Source organism: Mixophyes fleayi, chromosome 8, assembly GCF_038048845.1.
Source record: "Mixophyes fleayi isolate aMixFle1 chromosome 8, aMixFle1.hap1, whole genome shotgun sequence".
NCBI lineage: Eukaryota > Metazoa > Chordata > Amphibia > Anura > Limnodynastidae > Mixophyes > Mixophyes fleayi.
In genome coordinates this window covers 59080814-59100642 of record NC_134409.1, presented here as the reverse complement: position 1 = coordinate 59100642, position 19829 = coordinate 59080814, and the positions used below count along the sequence as shown (strand labels likewise).

Here is a 19829-nt window from a genome sequence, read left to right as displayed (position 1 = left end):
TCCTCCCCTATTGGGTCCCTGACTACCAGCCTCTATTTAAAGCTTCTTCCCCTTAATCTCAGTGCCTGTTCTTGATCCTTATTTTCCCTTGGATCTTCCTGTTAATAGACCTCTTGGGGCCCTGTCCTGCTGTGTGCTGCCATCCTCCACCATTCCAGTGGTAACATTCTGCAGTCCGCAGATCATCGCTACTGCCTCCTGGTGTCCTGTCCTGCTGTCTGCTGCCATCCTCCACCATTCCAGTGGTAACATTCTGCAGTCCGCAGATCATCGCTACAGCCTCCTGGCATCCTGTCCTGCTGACTGCTGTTCATCCTCCACCATTCCAATGGTAATACGCTGCAGTTCTCAGACTATTGCACCTCCTTCCTTGTGTCTCCTCCATCATCCTCAGGGCATCACTCCATCACATCTGTGTTGCTGAATTCCGTTGAACCTGCCACACTCTCCTGGGGCCGCTAAACCCATACCCTCTTGCGGGGGTCCCTGGAGAAGACCAAATTGTATGTGTATTTTGCAGTCATACCTTTAATTTCTAAAATTGCAGTCTGCACTTCCCGATATACACAACGTCGCAAGTTATTTTACGACATGAGTCACATAACCCAGAAAATTAATTCATTTGAATGAAAATGCCAGGTAGCCGGCAGATACAGCAGGAAGATGACAGCGGACACATATTGTAATGAGACCTGTCACACTGAGATCCACTATTGGCTGACAGTCGTGTTAGTGCATACACACTGCTGTATCGGAAGGGGATTGTTGCGACAATATCAAACAGTACGACCAACCAAATAAAATGATGATAATTACTTTGGGAAAACTTTCAATCATCGTGTAAGTATACATACTAAGACGATATCTGACAGAACAGTGGTATTTCGGCCGATTGGAGGTTATTCCTGCACTCATCAGGTCAGTGTGTACTTAGCCTTAGTCAGACCTTTCTTCCTTCATTAATATCCTTGCAAATATGAAATAGTGCACTCTTTACTAATCTCAATGCTTGCCTTTAATTGCAGCTACCACAGGTAAGCAGCTAGATTAGTAACAAGTTCACTATTTGAACACACATCATGCTTTATTTAAATGAAGCCCTGCACAATGCATGATTTTTATACCAAAAACCTATTAGCTAACATGTTTTGCAGGATGTTCAAATCATTTTAAATATCTTTTACAATCTAATATCTAACATTAAAAAGTCATTATTTTAATAGATATCCATTTTCAATTTGTGGAATAACAGTATGTAGTAAACAATGTACTTTTTCAAATTGGAAAACAAAAAAAATCCTCCAACCTTGGCTCTGTGTTTTTCTAACAAGTACAAAGATATTTTGTAATGATTTCTTCTAAAAATGCCTAAGGTTTTGCTTAAACACCAAAGATAAACATGCTATCCACATTATCACAAAGCAAATATTTGTTCAATAAGCCACTTATTTACTGTTCTCTTCAAAAAAACATTGACTGTGGGAGGGTGATTGTAACACAACTACAATTAAAAGAAGATCCCTGTTCATTTAGTAAGAGATATAAGCAAAAACCCCTCAATCTGCTAGTTGCTTTTTTACTTTGGGTCTACTGCAACAGAAGAGACAAGTGTGAAAAACAGATGTTCTATTAATGTTGATTACAAGATGTCTTTATTAGGATTCCTTCTTCTTCTTACATCTGTCCTATCCTGTAAAGCAGCACCAACACTGGAGAAAGGTAAGGCAGTACCTGTCTCATATAGCTTTCCTTTATAAAAAGTGAAGGATTTATTATTTAAAGTTCATAACTTGCCACCACCATGATTGTGAGATATTTTAAGTTCAATTAGTTGTATGCATATTTATTAAGATAATATGTATGATTGCAACATTTTAATTGTTGAGAAAATGTGTACTTGAAAAGTTTACAAAAATATAGTGTAGAAATTGTGGGAAGTAAAGAGAATAATAATATATTGAGTAAAATATATTTTACATGTTATTTTACAAAGTACTATATAATATAAGAATGAAAATATTGAAGCAAAATAATATAAATAATAGTATATCATAAATGTCATATTAAGTAATGTCAACACACTGTTTGGATTAAGGGCAAGCATAAACCCAATTAAGTCCAGTGTAAGTAGTGGGTGTACTACTTGCCCCAGCAGTTATATCTGATCGTAGGTACCAATGGTCCACATTGTGCTGTATGAATCAGGGTCCTCAATGCTGGTGAATGAGGGCAATTAGCCAAAGACAAAGATAATTTGTAAAAACACATAAATTGTACCACTACAGTAAAAGCAGCATAAACTTAGACTTTAATAAATAATTGAATGTATGTGCTAGGAAAGGTTGAGGGTGGTGCTGCTGTAATGTACTGCATTGAGATGGTAGACATCTGGATGCTCCCTTAAATGTCCCATCCTCTCACTGAAGGTCCTTCAGGCTAGCTCAGTCTGTTTTGTATTTGTAGACTCTGTGGGTTAAAGTATGACAAGAGGCCTGTGTACTTGAAAAAAAAAAATCTGATTTCTCTGCCTAAATTCTCTCATTGTCCTCTTCAGCAGCTTCCCATAACTTCCAGAATTAGGTTACAATGAATAGAAACCTAGGGCTGGTACACACTAGATTTGCAAGGATATTCAGGAAGGAACAATGGTCTGACTATGGCTTCTCAGATTTAAGCTGTGTACACACTACAGGTTTTTCAGCCAATCACACGATAAATGATCGTTCAGCCCGATATCGCATTAGTGAGTACACTCCAAGGATGAACGATTATCGCTCCAAAGCACATTGTATAGCTTTGGTTGATTTTTAAACCAGACTACAAATCTTGTTTAACGAGGGACCAATTTTGTTCCAATTCTGCAGTGTGTATGCACTCACGACCAGCAGTGTCCATAGATCTCTATGGGGTTTGCAGAGTCACAATCTTTTCAACCAATGGTTATGACAGATGAAGAGCACAGATCTGAATGTAAATCTTGTAAAACGTGTTTAGTGTGTAAAAATGAATTGGCATGCTGATCTAGACTTTTTTTTGTAGTTCGTTAACGATATTGCATAGGGAGAAATTTTCTTTAATGTTTACCCAGCCTAAAAGTTATCATGTGCCACTGCAGATTTTTCCAAATTAAAAAAAAATGTGCAATTACATTTAGGGGCTATTATATCTCAAATATGATAAAAGCAGAGATAAAAAGTATTCAAATATAATCAGTTGATGTGACTGCTAGTCACCGAGACTCTGTCGCTCCTGTCATATGGTAGCTGTCACCTTCCTTACTAAGAGAGAAGTGCATACACACAAATATTATTTAGGATTGGGGTAAATATATGTTACTGCAAAGCATTGGTCAGCCAGGGTGTCACCAAACAGCGATGTCATAATCAACATTGGTTCACTTTCTACATTTCGCAACAGAGCTTCTTCAATGGAATGTGTGAGTTGGTGCTATTTAAAGGGGACGAGGCAATCAAAACCATGTATTGTATGTTATGTATGAATAACGTCCATGGACTCCAAAGAGGAGTGTCAATGAGCTGAAGATTCCAAAATACTTTGAGCCTAATAGAAATAATGAGGTTAAAGGGGTCATATATGGAATAATACAAGGGAGAGATGTATGTGGAAGAATAGGTTATTAATGAATTAAATAATTTAAAAAAATAATAAATAAAAGTATAAATTATTCTAAAATCTTAAATATGGTGATATAAATTATAAATAAAGAAATGAATAAAAAAAGTGGAAATTCAGGTGATTGAATTATGATTATTGATCAATAATCAATTATTACTCAATTATTACTCTGTAAGAAACGCATATTTAAATTAAAATAGATGTGAAAAATTAGATGTGAGAAATTAAAGTAAAAAATATATAAAGTGTGGAAGGTGATTGTGAAGTTGTGACAGGATGGACCGCCTATGCCACCCTGTCTGTTGTTGCTGGGAACCGGCTGGGCTTACTTTGCCACCGTTCCCTTTTGTTATCCCAAATGTGCCCTCTTGCCACAGTAGGAGGGGCTTACATGAGCTGCTACCACTGGACTCCTATACCGGCATCCAGAACCGGGTTTCTTCTGCGTAACTGATGCTGCTAGTGTGTCTCGTTGCTGGTGTACCTGGGCTGGTAACTCTGGACCATTTACTATGGATCCGGGTTGCTTTGAATGGATCCCCCTGGCCTATCACATTGACCAGGGATGATGGGTAGAAGGCAGAGCGGTGGTACTGGAAACGCTTGGGTCCAAACCTCAGATACAGCCGGAGAACGGATTAGATTTAGGGTCTAATCTGTAGATCACAGGAATACAGCAATATTGAAGATGTTTCCAAGCAGGTCTTTGAAGCAAGATGTTTATTTTCTCTCACACACTGGTGGAAGATACCAGTGTGATAAGGTCAGATGAAGAATCAGAAGAACACTTACATGCCCACACAGCTCATCTTTTTAAAATCAGGATGTACTCTATTTACACAAACATGGATTTACATGCATTGCAAAGCCACTAATATTTATACTTAGCTATGAAATTCTTAAAATCCTTGCTGTGATTTCCTGGATCTTATTTCAGGAGACTCACTAGCAAGTCAAAAGGTCTGACTGACATGAATAATTCAGACAGTCGCCAAATACACATTTCCATAGAACAACAATAAAAACAAAATAAGCCCCTTCTTCACATCATAATATACCAAAGGCTTGGTAAACACAGGCTCATTGTATCAGATATATACATCAGAAATAGGCATATCCAATAGCAAGGTTAAACAAGAGACAAATTTCTTCCCCTGGTCTCAGAAATAACGATTTCCTATCTCACAATATACACAATATCAAAAATAAGTGCACATACAATTACATAAATAAGTGTCCTGCGCTATTTGCTTTAAATAAATTTTTACCAAAAGTTATTTAGTAGTGATCCAGTCACACCCCTCCCCCCTCTTGTCCATGCGGCAACCAGGGTGCCATGTCCAACGATTTGGCTCCCGGTCCGCAGTATCCTAGGGTTACCGGAGGTGATTCGGAGGATCCGGCTCTTCCTGCCGAGACAGTCCAATCGCATTGCTGCAAGCCTTTCCTTGCTTGTGAATTATGTCAAATTCATAAATTTGAAGTACAAGGCTTTAGCGCAACAACCGGCCATTCTCCACTGAGGTGTGTTGTAGCCACTTTAAAGGATTATGATCAGTCACCACAGTAAAATGTCGTCCATACAAATAAGGTTGTAGTTTTTTCACTGCCCACACAATGGCCAAACATTCCTTCTCAATTGTGGCATACCCCACCTCCCAGTTTTGCAGTTTTCTGCTCAAATAGGCCACGTGGTGCTCCTGCCCATTAGGCCCCACCTGGCTAAGTACTGCTTCCAGTCCATACTGTGATGCATCAGTTTGCACAATAAAGTCCTTGTCATAAGTAGGCGTCAACAGTACTGGAGCACAAACTTAACTAAATTAGTGAAATTCCAGCTCACAAACGGGTTTCCAGTCAACTATTTTGGAGAGTTTATTCTTAGTGAGATCTGTTAGGGGCTTCGCTACAGTACTAAAGTCTGGGACAGAACGTCTGTAAGCCCCTGCAATCGTTAAGATTGTAACATGTACATGTAACTGGGTCGTGGGCTGGGTCTAGTCTCGGGTTGTCTCTAACTTAGCTGGTTCTGACCTAACCCTTCCTCCCCCCACATGATCACCCAGGTACTGTACCTCTGACATCCTCATCTGACACTTCTCTGTCCTAACAGTCAAGAATGCCCACCCCATCTTCCCTAACACCAGCCCTATTTGCTCTAGATTATCTTCCCAAATCTTACTGAAATTGGAAATGTCCTCTAGGTAACCCTGAACTCTGCCTAGCTCATTTACAGAACCATTAGAACAGGGCAAGGGGTAAGTGTCAGACATGGGCACAGGCAGGGGACCTACTATGTCCACAGCCACTCACTGAAAAGGTTCCCCAATTATTGGCAAGGACTTGAGGGGAGCACGGACATTGGGGTGCCCAAGATGCTGACACACATCACAGGACTTACAGTAGGCCAGGACGTCATCAGACATTCCAGGCCAGAAAAAGTGCTATGTCAGGCGCTTCAGTGTTCGATCTGTGCCTTGGTGTCCCTCCATAGGGATTTCATAAGCAACTGCCCTTAGTTGCGCACAAAAGCCCAGTGGTACCACCAGTTGAACTTGTTCCCAGACTGGTCTATCCCCATCTACCTTACTAGATACATGGTACAACAACCCTTTACGCCAGGTCACACTCCCTACCTCCCTCGCTGGAAGGCTGCCGCCAGCCTGGCGCCTCATGCCTTCCAGTGATGGATCAGAGAGCTGTGCTGCCCTGAACTCTTCCCTGCGGCCCTCACTATCGTCTAAGTCAGGATACGCTGCAGGGGGGTCTATGCTGTGGTGACTAGGGTCAGTCAAAGTAGGGTCAGTCAAGGGGTGTCACTGTGGTCATCTCTACTCACCGCTGGAGTTGGCATACTGCTAGGTACAGGAGCATCACCGGGCACCCCCACAAGATCAGGTTGGCAAGAGACTTCATCCTCTGCGTTGCTAGGGGACGTAGTCTTTCCAGAGGCAAAGGGCTGGCTGTTTCCTGAAGAAAGAGCAGATGTGATCTTTTCCTCTGGGCTGGCTGAAGCGGTGGTTGCAGGTGATGACTGTTGTCTAGCAGCTGTGGTCTTTTCCTCTGGGCTGGGCTGTGCAGATGTAGATCCTGATGACTGTAGCTTAGCAGCTTGGCTCCGGGTAAGAGTGTTCAGAAATGCAGTCACAATTCCAACCCAAACATTGTTACCCAAAATCACATCAGTTGGGAGGCCATCCATAACAGCAACATCTCGCAACTCCTGGCCATCTCCCCAGTCCAGAAACACCCTTGCTACAGGCACTTCTTTTTCCAGTCCATCTGCCACAGTAACCTTGGCAGTGCGATCCTGCAATACTGCAGCAGGATCAATAAGATGGGGACTCACAACAGTAATTGAGGCCCCTGAGTCTCTTAGTCCTTCACCCTGCAGGGGTCCCACTTGGACCGGCTGCAGGTTTCTCCACATGTTTTTAGGGGGTCTTTTAAACACATAGGACACTCTCTCCGCTGAGTCACCTTCAGACACACCCCATTCCACTGGGCTGGCAAGGGTGGAAACAGTCTCTCATGGTTCACCTTCACCAGTTAAGCAAGTTATCCGGGCCCCAGGACTCAGATTAGTAGCACGAGTCTGGGGTGCTGGGGCTGTGGAACAGTCCATCCTTAAATTGCTGATTTTTCCGCAGCTGTAGCACTTTCTCTCCAGCCTGGGCTCCAATGGTCGCTGATAACTCCCAGGGACAGGGCGGGGCAGTGGCTGGCAAGGGGTACCCAAAGGGTTAGGTACTTGCATTTGGGGGTGAGTAGAGATTCTCTGATTTTACAGTCCTTTGGTATTGGTTGTTAACCTGGTACTTCTGCCAGTGTGGCCTCACTGCCACATACTGATCCGCCAGCTGTGCGGCTGCTTCCAAGGTGCCTGGCTTCCTGTCCAGCACCCATTCTGTCACTTCCAGTGGGCACCATCGGTGAAACTGCTCTTGGCATATTAAGTCTTTTACATCATCCACGGTCTGGGCACCTGCCACGCACACCCACTTTCTGGCTGACTCCCGCAACAGGTTGGCAAACTCCTCATGAGTGGCGAGGAAGTCCTTTGTAAATTCCCAGAACTTCAGACGATAGGTCTTTGGGGTAATAGTGTACCGTTTAAGGAGTGCCCTTTTTACTATATCATAGTCCGCACAGTCCTCGGTGAGCACCCCTCGGTAGGCCTCCACTGCGCATCCTTGCAGTGTGGGCACCAGATGCTTAACCCATCCCTCTCTGGGTACAGGGTGTAGCCTGCAGGTCCTTTCAAATACCTGCAGGTGCTCATCAATATTACCAACACACTCCTCAAATTAAGGCACGGTAAAGATAACAGTCCTGATCCTCTAGGGAGCGCCTCCCCCTGAGCTGCATGGCTGGTGTCCTTTCCTCTTGATGACATGCCTCGATGACCTGTGCCCGCTCAGCTGCAGATGCATTGTCCCCTAAGGCCACCAGCTGGATCTTTAGCCCTGCAGTCTTGCGCTCATCGTAGGATAGAAGGGCTGGTGGTACGGGTGAAGTCTGGTGGGTAGACGTCATTGCTGTCTGTTGAACAGGAATCTCTGCTGTCTGGGCGTCTGGGGTACCATGCTGTTGGTGCCATTCCCTCAGCGCCTCTCTCATATCCGCCCTGTTTGGCGAAATGGCTGATGTCAATGCCCTTGGCACTGCACAGAGTCTAGAGATCTGCACTGGACATGTTGGTGTAATCAGACATCCTGTGCGTTCTCCTGGCTGCAGTTATTCCTCTCTTGAATAACGCGGCTCTAATGATTGGTTCCCGAAAAGCCGCCTGCGGTAATCCCACCGCTTGCCACCAGAAATCTGTGACAGGATGGACCACCTATGCCACCCTGTCTGTTATTGCTGGGAACCGAGTTGGCTTACTTTGCCACCGTTCCCTTTCGTAAACCCAAAGGTGCCCTCTTGCCACAGTAGGAAGGGTTTACACGAGCTGCCACCACTGGACTCCTATACCGGCATCCAGAACCGGGTTTCTTCTGTGTAACTGACGCTGCTAGCATGTCTCGTTGCTGGTGTACCTGGGCTGGTAACTCTGGACCTCTTACTATGGATCCGGGTTGCTGTGAATGGATCCCCCCTGGCCTATCACATTGACCATGGCTGCTGGGTAGAAGGCAGAGCGGTGGAACTGGAAACGTTTGGGTCCAAACCTCAAAGACAGCCGGAGAACGGATTAGATTTAGGGTCTAATCTGTAGATCACAGGAATACAGCAATATTGAAGATGTTTCCAAGCAGGTCTTTGAAGCAAGATGTTTATTTGCTCTCACACGCTGGTGGAAGATAGTATGATCAGGTCAGATGAAAAATCAGAAGACCACTTACATGCTCACACAGCTCATCTTTTATACAGTTCCGAAATAGTCTATTTTTAGAATCAGGATGTACTCTATTTACACAAACATGGATTTACGTGCATTGCAAAGCCACTAATATTTATACTTAGCTATGAAATTTTAAAAAAACCTTGCTGTGATTTCCTGGATCTTATTTCAGAGGCAGGAGACTCACTAGCAAGTCAAAAGGTCTGACTGACATGAATACTTCAGACAGTCGCCGAATACACATTTCCACAGAACAACAAAAAAAACAAAACAAGCGACTTCCCCACATCACAATACACCAAAGGCTTGGTAAACACAGGCTCATTGTATCAGATATATACATCAGAAATAGGCATATCCAATAGCAAGGTTAAACTAGAGACACATTTATTTCCCTGGTCTCAGAAATAATGATTTCCTATCTCACAATATACACAATATCAAAAATAAGTGCACGTGCAATTACATAAATAAGTGTCCTGCGCTATTTGCTTTAAATAAATTTTTACCAAAAGTTATTTAGTAGTAATTTAGTCACAGAAGTGATCATTGTTTTACATCTCATAAATATGTGTAAATAGTATATGATATATTGCATAAAAAGTTTTTTCTAAAAGTCTGAAATAAAATTATGTAAAAATGATATGTAATTATATGTGAGCACATAACTATCAAACATATAAATGTGCATATAATGATAATTCCAGTAGTTAAAGTTTAAATGTAGAAGTGGTGGTATGGAAAATGTGAAAGGAATTTGATAGCTTTACAATAAAGGCAGTAGGAGAAGTGACGGTATGCATACCACCGTATTACAGCCCACTTTGAGCACTGGATTATACTATAAAATAAATATGTGGAAGAAATATTTCTTGTAATGTTATAAGTGTTACCTAAAAGAAAATTATACTATATTGAAGATAAACAGATGAATTATTGAAAATTAGTAAAGTCTCAAAAATAGTAACAATACTTATAATTAACTAAAATATATATTTTAAAAAGTTAAAATATAATGGGTTTTCAAACTTAGAACGCCTGCTTAACTGTTATTTTCATTTATACTTCTTAGTTACGTTGTTCGCATCAAAAAATTAATCTGCTTTATCTTTTTAGCAGTTACTGAGTCAAATCGCCTCTCATAATTCCCAAGGTTACTAGCCCTATACCAAATGCCTTCAGATCTTTTGGATGACCACCATGTCGACTCCGATCAACTATTTCATTTTCAATATATCTGATGCAACATTGCTGATAGTCCCTAAGGAGTCACTGTGGTCTTAATGTTATGCAGACAGTATATATAATATTTACTACATAGACTCATCAGGCAATAGATGATTGCTGGAGTCTCACAATTGATAAAATCATTAATTTTCCAGTTTAGTTATATTTATCATGATATTCAGTAACGATGAGCGGACTCGGATTATCCCGATCCGAGCCCACCCGAACAGTGCGGATCCGAGGGCGATCCGAGCACTGTTCGGGTATTTCCGCCGCTGAGAAAAACTGAAAACGAGGCTAAGAGTCCAAATCCCGCCGTCGGATCTCGCGATACTCGGATTCTATAAATTCCCCGCTTGCCGCCGCCATCTTCACTCGGGCATTGTTTAGGGAAGTGGGAGATTGGGTTTTGTTAGTGGTGCTGTGTCCTGTGCTCTGTCCTGCTGAGTCCAGTGGTGCTTTGTCCTGTGCTCTGTCCTGCTGAGTCCAGTGGTGCTGTGTCCTGTGCTCTGTCCTGCTGAATCCAGTGGTGCTGTGTCCTGTGCTCTGTCCTGCTAAGTCCATTGGTATAAAACAATTCTAAAAAAATTATGAAAAAAGTATAACGAAATTAGTACTGCAATATCTAACTACGTTCACTGTTCCTGCAGTAAAAAGGAATTTGTACTGCAATATTTAACTACGTTCACTGTTCCTGCAGTATAAAAGAATTAGTACTGCAATACAACATTCACTGTTCCTGTAGTAAAAAAGAATTAGTACTGCAATATTTAACTACGTTCACTGTTCCTGCAGTATAAAAAAAATTAGTATTGCAATATTTAACTACGTTCACTGTTCCTGCAGTATAAAAGAATTAGTACTGCAATACAACGTTCACTGTTGCTGCAGTAAAAAAAATATTTCTACTGCAATATCTAACTACGTTCACTGTTCCTGCAGTATAAAAAAAATACTACTGCAATATATAACTACGTTCACTGTTCCTGCAGTATAAAAAAATTAGTACTGCAATATCTAACTACGTTCACTGTTCCTGCAGTAAAAAGGAATTTGTACTGCAATATTTAACTACGTTCACTGTTCCTGCAGTATAAAAGAATTAGTACTGCAATACAACGTTCACTGTTCCTGTAGTAAAAAAGAATTAGTACTGCAATATTTAACTACGTTCACTGTTCCTGCAGTATAAAAAAATTTGTATTGCAATAATTAACTACGTTCACTTTTCCTGCAGTATAAAATAATTAGTACTGCAAAACAACGTTCACTGTTCCTGCAGTAAAAAATTAATTTCTACTGCAATATCTAACTACGCTCACTGTTCCTGCAGTAAAAAAGAATTTCTACTGCAATATATAACTACGTTCACGGTTCCTGCAGTATAAAAAAAATACTACTGCAATATCTAACTACGTTCACTGTTCCTGCAGTAAAAAGGAATTTCTACTGCAATATATAACTACGTTCACTGTTCCTGCAGTATAAAAAAAATACTACTGCAATATCTAACTACGTTCACTGTTCCTGCAGTAAAAAGGAATTTGTACTGCAATATTTAACTACGTTCACTGTTTCTGCAGTATAAAAGAATTAGTACTGCAGTACAACGTTCACTGTTCCTGCAGTAAAAAAAGAATTAGTACTGCAATATTTAACTACGTTCACTGTTCCTGCAGTAAAAAATAATTAGTACTGCAATATTTAACTACGTTCACTGTTCCTGCAGTATAAAGGAATTTGTACTGAAATATTTAACTACTTTCACTGTTCCTGCAGTATAAAAAAATTAGTACTGCAATATTTAACTACGTTCACGGTTCCTGCAGTCAAAAAAAATTAGTACTGCAATATTTAACTACGTTCATGTTCCTGCAGTCAAAAAAAATTAGTACTGCAATATTTAACTACGTTCACTGTTCCTGCAGTATAAAAAAAAATAATTTTCTTCCACACCTGTGGCTGCGAGGAAACAGCTGAGATTTCCTAAACGACCTGCTGGCCGGGATGCAGACAACATCTGGTCCGGACTGAAGGACCTGCCAACCATTGCTTACATGTCTACTGTCGCTGCATTGGATGCTGTCACCATTGAAAAAATGGTGGAGGATTACTTTGCTGACACCATCCAAGTAGACATGTCAGACAGTCCTTACTTTTACTGGCAGGAAAAAAAGGCAGTTTGGAAGCCCCTGTACAAACTGGCTCTATTTTACCTGAGTTGTCTCCCCTCCAGTGTGTACCTTGAAAGAGTTTTTAGTGCAGCGGGGAACCTGGTCAGTGAGTGGCGAAGGAGGTTGCTTCCGCAAAATGTTGAGAAGAATTGATAATGTGTGAAGATGAGGAAGTACACACTGTAGGGGGTGAGGAATCAGAGGATGAGGATGAGGACGACATCTTGCCTCAGTAGAGCCAGTTTAGTTTGTACAGGGAGAGATGAATAGCTTTTTTAGTGTGGGGGCCCAAACAAACCAATCATTTCAGCCACAGTAGTTTGGTAGGCCCTGTCGCTGAAATGATTGGTTTGTTAAAGTGCGCATGTCCTATTTCACCAACATAAGGGTGGGTGGGAGGACCCAAAGACATTTCCATCTTGCACCTCTTTTTTTGGCATTATGTGCTCTTTGGGACCTAGCTGTTAAAACTGCCATCCTGTCTGCCACTGCAGTGCCACTCCTAGATGGGCCACGTGTTTGTGCCGCCCACTTGTGTCGCTTAGCTTAGACATCCAACTACCTCGGTGCAACCTTTTGGCCCAAAAACAATATTGTGAGGTGTGAGGTGTTCAGAATAGACTGGAAATGAGTGGAAATGAATGTTATTGAGGTTAATAATAGTGTAGGAGTGGAAAAAAAAAAATATGGATTTTAGCACTTTGTATGCTTTAAAAAAAAAATCAGAACCCAAAACCCTAAATCAGAACCAAAACCTTGAGTGGGGTGTTTTGGCAAAACCAATCAGAACCCAAAACCTGAAGCTAATCAGAACCCAAAACACGAAAAGTGGCCGGTGCACATCCCCAATATTCAGTCATCTGTATTTACATTTACAAAAAACATAAATTCGTAGCTTTAATTATAGTCCTCAATGCAAAATGACTCTTCAGTATTTTGTCTTTTAAATTATTTTGCCATTCTTCAGCTCACTGATACCATGGGATCAAAGACTTCAGCAAGATCTGTAACTGTATCTTAATTATACCATTCCCAATTACTTAACACTAGCATGGAACAATTAGCTAATTATTTATTAATAGGTAAACATAAACATATAACATGTTTTGCACTTTATGATCACAAACAATGTTAAAAGTATGGTCAGCCGTAGCATATTTAAAAATACATATGACAATATAGATAATCAAAAAATGTCTGTGCAGAATTAAAAATACATATGAAATAAATCTGTAGCTTTGCCGCTATACACTTAGTCATTTTCTTAGTGTGTATGTTCACCATGGGACAGAGTATAGTAGTACTACTTATTCTGATGGATATGTCCATTTCCATACAGGTTTTTCATGATCGATGTAATACTTCTCAACCTCCTGTTGTCCCGTGGTTATCGCTGTTCCTGCGTTCCATAGTAGAGGGTTAAATGCCCTGGTTACACAAACTTGCATGTACTAGAAATCAAAATAAGTTAGTTACCAAGAGTAATGTAAATATTTCTTTGTACTTGCTCTGTCAATCCCTTCACGTTTGTCTGATATAGTTCAGACTTCTTCAGGAATAGAGGTGGTTGCAAAGTGATGTAGGAGGGAGTTACTCCCCTTATTCTGATCCAATAGTTTAGTTGATTTTAATAAATTAATTATATCATTATTGTGTCTCATTCTCCAGGAATATATATGAAATTGCTGTTTTTTGTTTTTTTGTTAACAGGGGATGCGTTTCATTGAATAAAACAGCATGTCCAAAATTTATGGACGTGAATAAATGCAAATACATTATTATAATTTCTTTATATGGTACAACATATTCTGCTGTGCTTAATATTTGACATATATGGCATACATGTCATACATAAGAACAGAACATATATTAACAGGCACATGGGTTCAGTTGAGCAGAATTGGTAATGCATGGATGCAATTAACAGAACAAATCATGTGTCATACAGAAAATAATTCAGCATCAGATATGACAAATATAGAGGAAGGATAAAGGACAGATATGAGACATAAGGTAGTGTCAGGCGCCGTCTCCGCACTGACACTTGGTGCAGGAGATGGACGCCTGCACCTTCTCGGCACTCGCGTCCTGTTACCTAGCAGCACAACGCTATCTCTGCCTTCCTGTCAGCAGTCTCCATGTCTAACCACCAAAATCTCCCTAACCCTATCAGGAGGCACCTAATGGTATATAAAGCAGCCTCTGAAACCTGTCTAGTGCCAGAGTATTGGTTCACTCCTGCTCCAGTGTTTCCTGAACTTCTGATCCTGTGTTCTTCGGCTCTGACTTGGCTTCCTGTGACTACTCTCCGGTGTTTCATTTTGGTACCTCGCTGCCTGGCTGGTTTGACTTCGGCTTGACCTGACTTCTCTCTGGATCCTACCTATGTACTGCACCGCTCGGTTGGCTCTGACCCAGAATGCCTGACTACGCCTGTCTACTACTACTGCTACACCGGTGACTGTCTCGGAGAACCGCGACCTGCGTACCCTCTGCAGCTAAGCCCAAACTCCCTTGCGGGGGTCCCTGGTGAATACCGGGGGTACGTTAGACTCCGCGCCTCCCTGTTCAGTTGCGCTAATACTGGTTAGCGGTCATCTCTGCAATTCTGTGACAGATAGATAGGATCCTGCCCATGCAAGCTTACATTCTAAGAGGGGGAGCAGTAGAGTCAAGTAGATAGTATAGTTTGGAATATGGACCACGTTATGCTGCCGTGTGGATAGACATAGAACGCAATCAACGAAGAAGAGATATTAGTGGAGAGTCAAAGCACAAAGCATAGGGACCATGATGGCATGGTAGCAGGCGGTGGTGAGGTAGTCAGGGCAGAGAGGTTAGGAAGGGTTGCAGAGAAGGAAGGAACTTGCTGATGAAGTAGGGTAGACTTATCGGATCATCCTGTTGCATTATATCTCTTTGATAAATCATCATGTTCTGTTTGTTTAAATGTAGATAGATGTAAATAAATTTTGATAGAGATTTTCCCAATAATATATATAAATATATTATGGAGAAATTAAACCAAAAATTAAGGATAGCAAATTCAGAGGCAGAGATTTCACACATTAGAAAATCTGGTTCAAAATAAACTATTAAAACTGGAAGATGAGATCTCTTTAACAAAGCACAAAAAAATGTCAAAAAGACATCCAAGATTGCAAAATCGACTACAGAAATTGGAAAAGAAAAGACACAAGAAAAAACTATATGAAAATAAACATTAAACCACAATTTCAAAACAAAAACAGAAAAAAAAATCAACACCAGCAAAAGGGTACAATATAATATCCACTCCCAGAACGAAAACAAATCTCAAACTAACGACATACCGAAAATCACCACTTATCAAACAAATTCCAATCTCTGCAAAAATGGAGACTATACAAACCCTTTAACCCAACAAATCTAAAAATATTTAGTCAGAGTAAGAACAGAGAAACCTATAGAAAAAAACAGGAAAAAGCTATACCGATATAACAAAAGAAAGCTACAAGAGAGTGGTGGAAACACCAACTCTACCCACGAAAAGAGAAGAAACACATTTATTAATAGCATAACTTATCTTATTAACATCGAAAAATATGAAGAATGCCTTACCTATTTTTCAGAGCTGGCTACCCTGGAGGGTATGCCCCCAGAACACACACAAAAATCGAACAAACACCAAAATTTCCATAAAGGGCAGAAAAAAAGAAAGACCGTAATTAGAAGATGAAAAACAGAAGGAATTAAGGATTAGAATAAAACCAACAATAAAAAGTAGAATCAGAAGGCATCTACAATTTAAGTAAACCACAACCTCACTAGTCAACAAATCAAACTATGAAATACGTTTTTTTCTCCAAGAAAAGGTGACCACTGAAAACAAGATAACAACTACAGGGTTTTACATACAGAATTGAAAAACAAATCATCTTTTTATCCAAGTTTTCTCAAAGGCAATGACATTGATATCTTCCAGAAAATTATGGAAAGAGAAATCTGAAAAATCTCTACAAAATCTAGGGAAAACAGAACGAATCTATCACGCACAGAAGAGAAAACTCTAAAAGAGCTTACAGAATAGGTGCATCTGATTATTAAACCGGTGGACAAAGGAGGGGGCATGTAATACAAAACAAAACTGACTACATCAAGAAACCAAGATGAATATTAGAAGACAAATCCACCTACAACTACAAACAGATCCAGCCAATAATTATAAACAAGAATTAAATACACCCCTAGACAAGGCTTTCGCAAGATGAGCTCTCAGCAAAAAAAGAGTATGATTGTCTTCTAGTTTAATACTCCATCTTACTCTTATACTATTGTCTATCCAAAATGCATAAACATCTTACCCACCCACCTGGAAGGCCCATCATTTCCGACATCAATTCCATTATGTCCAACCTCTCAAAATATATTGACTCCTTCCTTCAACCCATAGTTAGCAAAAAACCCAATTACCCGAGAGAAGCCAGTCAGGTACTAAACATTCTAGAAGAAATAGCATGGCAAAATGTCACGAGCCGCGGTGGTACGCCACATCCTGGCGTGATCTATCAGCCGGGCGCGTGCTCTATTTCTATGCTCTGGTTTTTCTGGTTTTATTCTTTGGGATTATCCTTGTTGCATAGATGCAGGAGGGTGTAGTGACATCCTCCAACACCAGGGGGAGCTACTATATGATTTAAACTGGTTCACTTTTATTTTTATACATGGTTCCTGGTTATCTTATTACCTAGGCTAGTTCCCAGCTAGTAATTAATTAGCAGCCTCCTGAGGCTCATTGTCAGCCCTGTCCTCCTCCTTTCTGATTTGTCCATCATACTGGGCCTCACTGCTGGTTATAGTTCCTGCTCTGTGCATACTTGCCTGCTCCCTGCTCAGTTCCCCTTCTCTGCCTTTGGGTTGATCTTGCTGTGTATGACTTCGGACCGTGTACTGGACTCTGCTGTATTGCCTGTGACCTCGATCTCTGCCTGTTTCCTGGATTTGTTGTTTGCCGCCAGCCCTGACCTTTTTGCCTGGACTTCACCACTGCTGTATGCTATTTAACAATATCCCTGGGTTCTCCCAAGTCAGTACACATCTCACGACCCTCTGTCTGTCTGCTGCCAAGTCTGTCCCCACCACTAGGGGCGCCAGTGAACACCAGACTTTCGGAGCAGATTCCGGGTTTTGTTGTACTGGCTGGAGGGGTTCCTGACATTATAACCAGCTGACATACTTGGGATTTACTCCCATGGATCCTACTCCTCCTTCCCTTGCTCAAGTGCTGGCTAATCAACTGCAGGCTCAATTTCAGTTCGTTTAAGACATTTCTACCAGATTGTCCATACAGGAACAATCCTCCAGGATTACCTCTTCTCAGGAGGTTAATGTTCAAGAACCCAAGCTTCATCTGCCAGACAGATTTTCTGGCAACCGAAGGGATTTCCACAACTTCAGGGAAAGTTGCAAATTATATTTCAAGCTACGTCCACTGTCTTCTGGTTCGGAACAGCCGCGAGTGGGTATTGTTATATCACTGTTGCAAGGAGATCCACAAATCTGGGCATTTGGATTGTGCCCTGACAGTCCGGAATTGTTATCTGTAGATTCCCTTTTCCAAGCCTTGGGTCTCTTGTATGACGATCCTGACAAAGTCGCTACTGCTGAGTCTAAACTTAGATCTTTGAAACAGGGGCGTCGTTCTGCTGAAGAATATTGTTCTGAATTTCGCAGGTGGGCCTCAAATTGCGAATGGAATAATCCAGCTCTCTGCAGTCAGTTTTGGTTGGGCCTTACAGAACTAATAAAGGACATATTGGTACAATGTCCAGCTCTTGATTCTCTGGAGTCCTTTATGTGTCTGGCAATTCGCATTGATCGGCGAATAAATGAAAGAAGACTGGAAAAGGAATTTCATCCGCAGAACTTTTTCCCTATCTCCAACTCAGTTAATAATAATAGAAAAAATGATTTCTCGGTCAGTTGCCATCTTTATTGTTGTGATGGATTGCACCTGAATGAGGAGGGGGCTGCAGTGCTAGGGGAGAGGATGGTTAGAAGGTTGGAGGAGATTTTAAACTAGGCTCCGGGGGGGAGGGGCAAGCAAGTATTTATGGGATAGACATTGAGAGTAGTAAGGAGGAATTTAACAAGAGTAAAGGGGGTGGAGAGGGGGGAAAGGGAAGCATAGCCGATAAGGAGCGGCCTTTTTAAAGCTAAAAGAAATACCTAAGGGAGGCAATAGACTTAAGTGTATGCTTGCAAATGCAAGAAGCCTGACAGGTAAAATGGGGGAGTTAGAACTAGTAGCAATGAATGAGCAGTATGATATTATAGGTATTACTGAGACCTGGTGGGATGATACACATGACTGGGCAGTCAACTTGGAAGGCTATTTTCTCTTCAGGAGGGATAGGGTAAATAAAAGGGGAGGAGGAGTATGTCTTTATATTAAGCCAGAATTAAAACCAAGTATTCAGGAAGTTATATACGAGAATATTGGTGATAATATAGAGGCATTGTGGGTGGAAATATCCAGCGGAGGAAAAAGTTCAGAGAAGTTTCTGATAGGGATATGCTATAAACCGCCAGATATTAGTACGATTGAGGAAGCCCAACTTCTACAGCAAATAGAAAAGGCTACACAACTAGGTCAAATTTTAATTATGGGGGATTTTAATTATCCGGACATTGATTGGAGTACTGAGACCTGCGGTACAGCTAGGGGAAATAGGTTTCTGAGCATGCTAAAAGACCATTACATGTCCCAATTAGTTGAGGAACCAACTAGGAACCGGACTATACTGGACCTAGTAATAACAAACAATGTAGACGTAATATCAAATATTCAAGTAAAGGAGCACTTGGGAAACAGTGATCATAATATGGTCTCATTTGAAATTAGTTTCCAGAAACAACAGTATAAGGGATCAACTAGGACTTTAAACTTTAAAAAGGCAAATTTTAATATGCTAAAGGAGTCTATAAAGAGCATAGACTGGGACAAAGCCTTTGAAGGAAAAAATACGGAAGAAATGTGGGCTGTCTTTAAAATGTTGTTGGAAACATACACGTATAAGTTCATTTCTATAGGAAATAAATATAAAAGAATTAAGTCTAAACCAATGTGGCTAAATAAAAAGGTAAGGGAAGAAATGCAAAGGAAGAAGCGTGCATTTAAATTGTTTAAGTCTGAAGGGTCAGAGGAGTCCTTCCATAGGTACAAGGAATGTAATAAAACATACAAAAAGGAAATTAGATTGGCTAAATTAGAAAATGAAAGGCACGTTGCAAAAGAAAGTAAGACAAACCCCAAAAAGTTTTTTAAGTATATAAATGGCAAAAGGATTAAAAAAGATAATATAGGACCACTAAGAAGTGAGATGGGTGAATTGATAAATGATACTAAGGAAAAAGCAGAGATATTAAACACGTTCTTTTCTTCAGTATTTACCAGAGAGGAACAAATG

General features: G+C 40.8%; 1 protein-coding gene across 2 annotated transcripts in view; it reads left to right on the top strand.

The window, feature by feature from the left end:
- Window positions 1-1503: 1503 nt before the first annotated feature.
- The window catches only part of LOC142099297 (complement factor H-like), a 359733-nt gene continuing 341407 nt past the window's right edge, over window positions 1504-19829 (top strand). For both annotated transcript variants that reach the window (XM_075182616.1, XM_075182615.1), the window contains exon 1: window positions 1504-1719. In XM_075182616.1, the coding sequence (XP_075038717.1) occupies window positions 1647-1719 (73 nt within the window). In that variant the 5' untranslated portion in view covers window positions 1504-1646. The remainder of the gene's footprint in view (window positions 1720-19829) is intronic.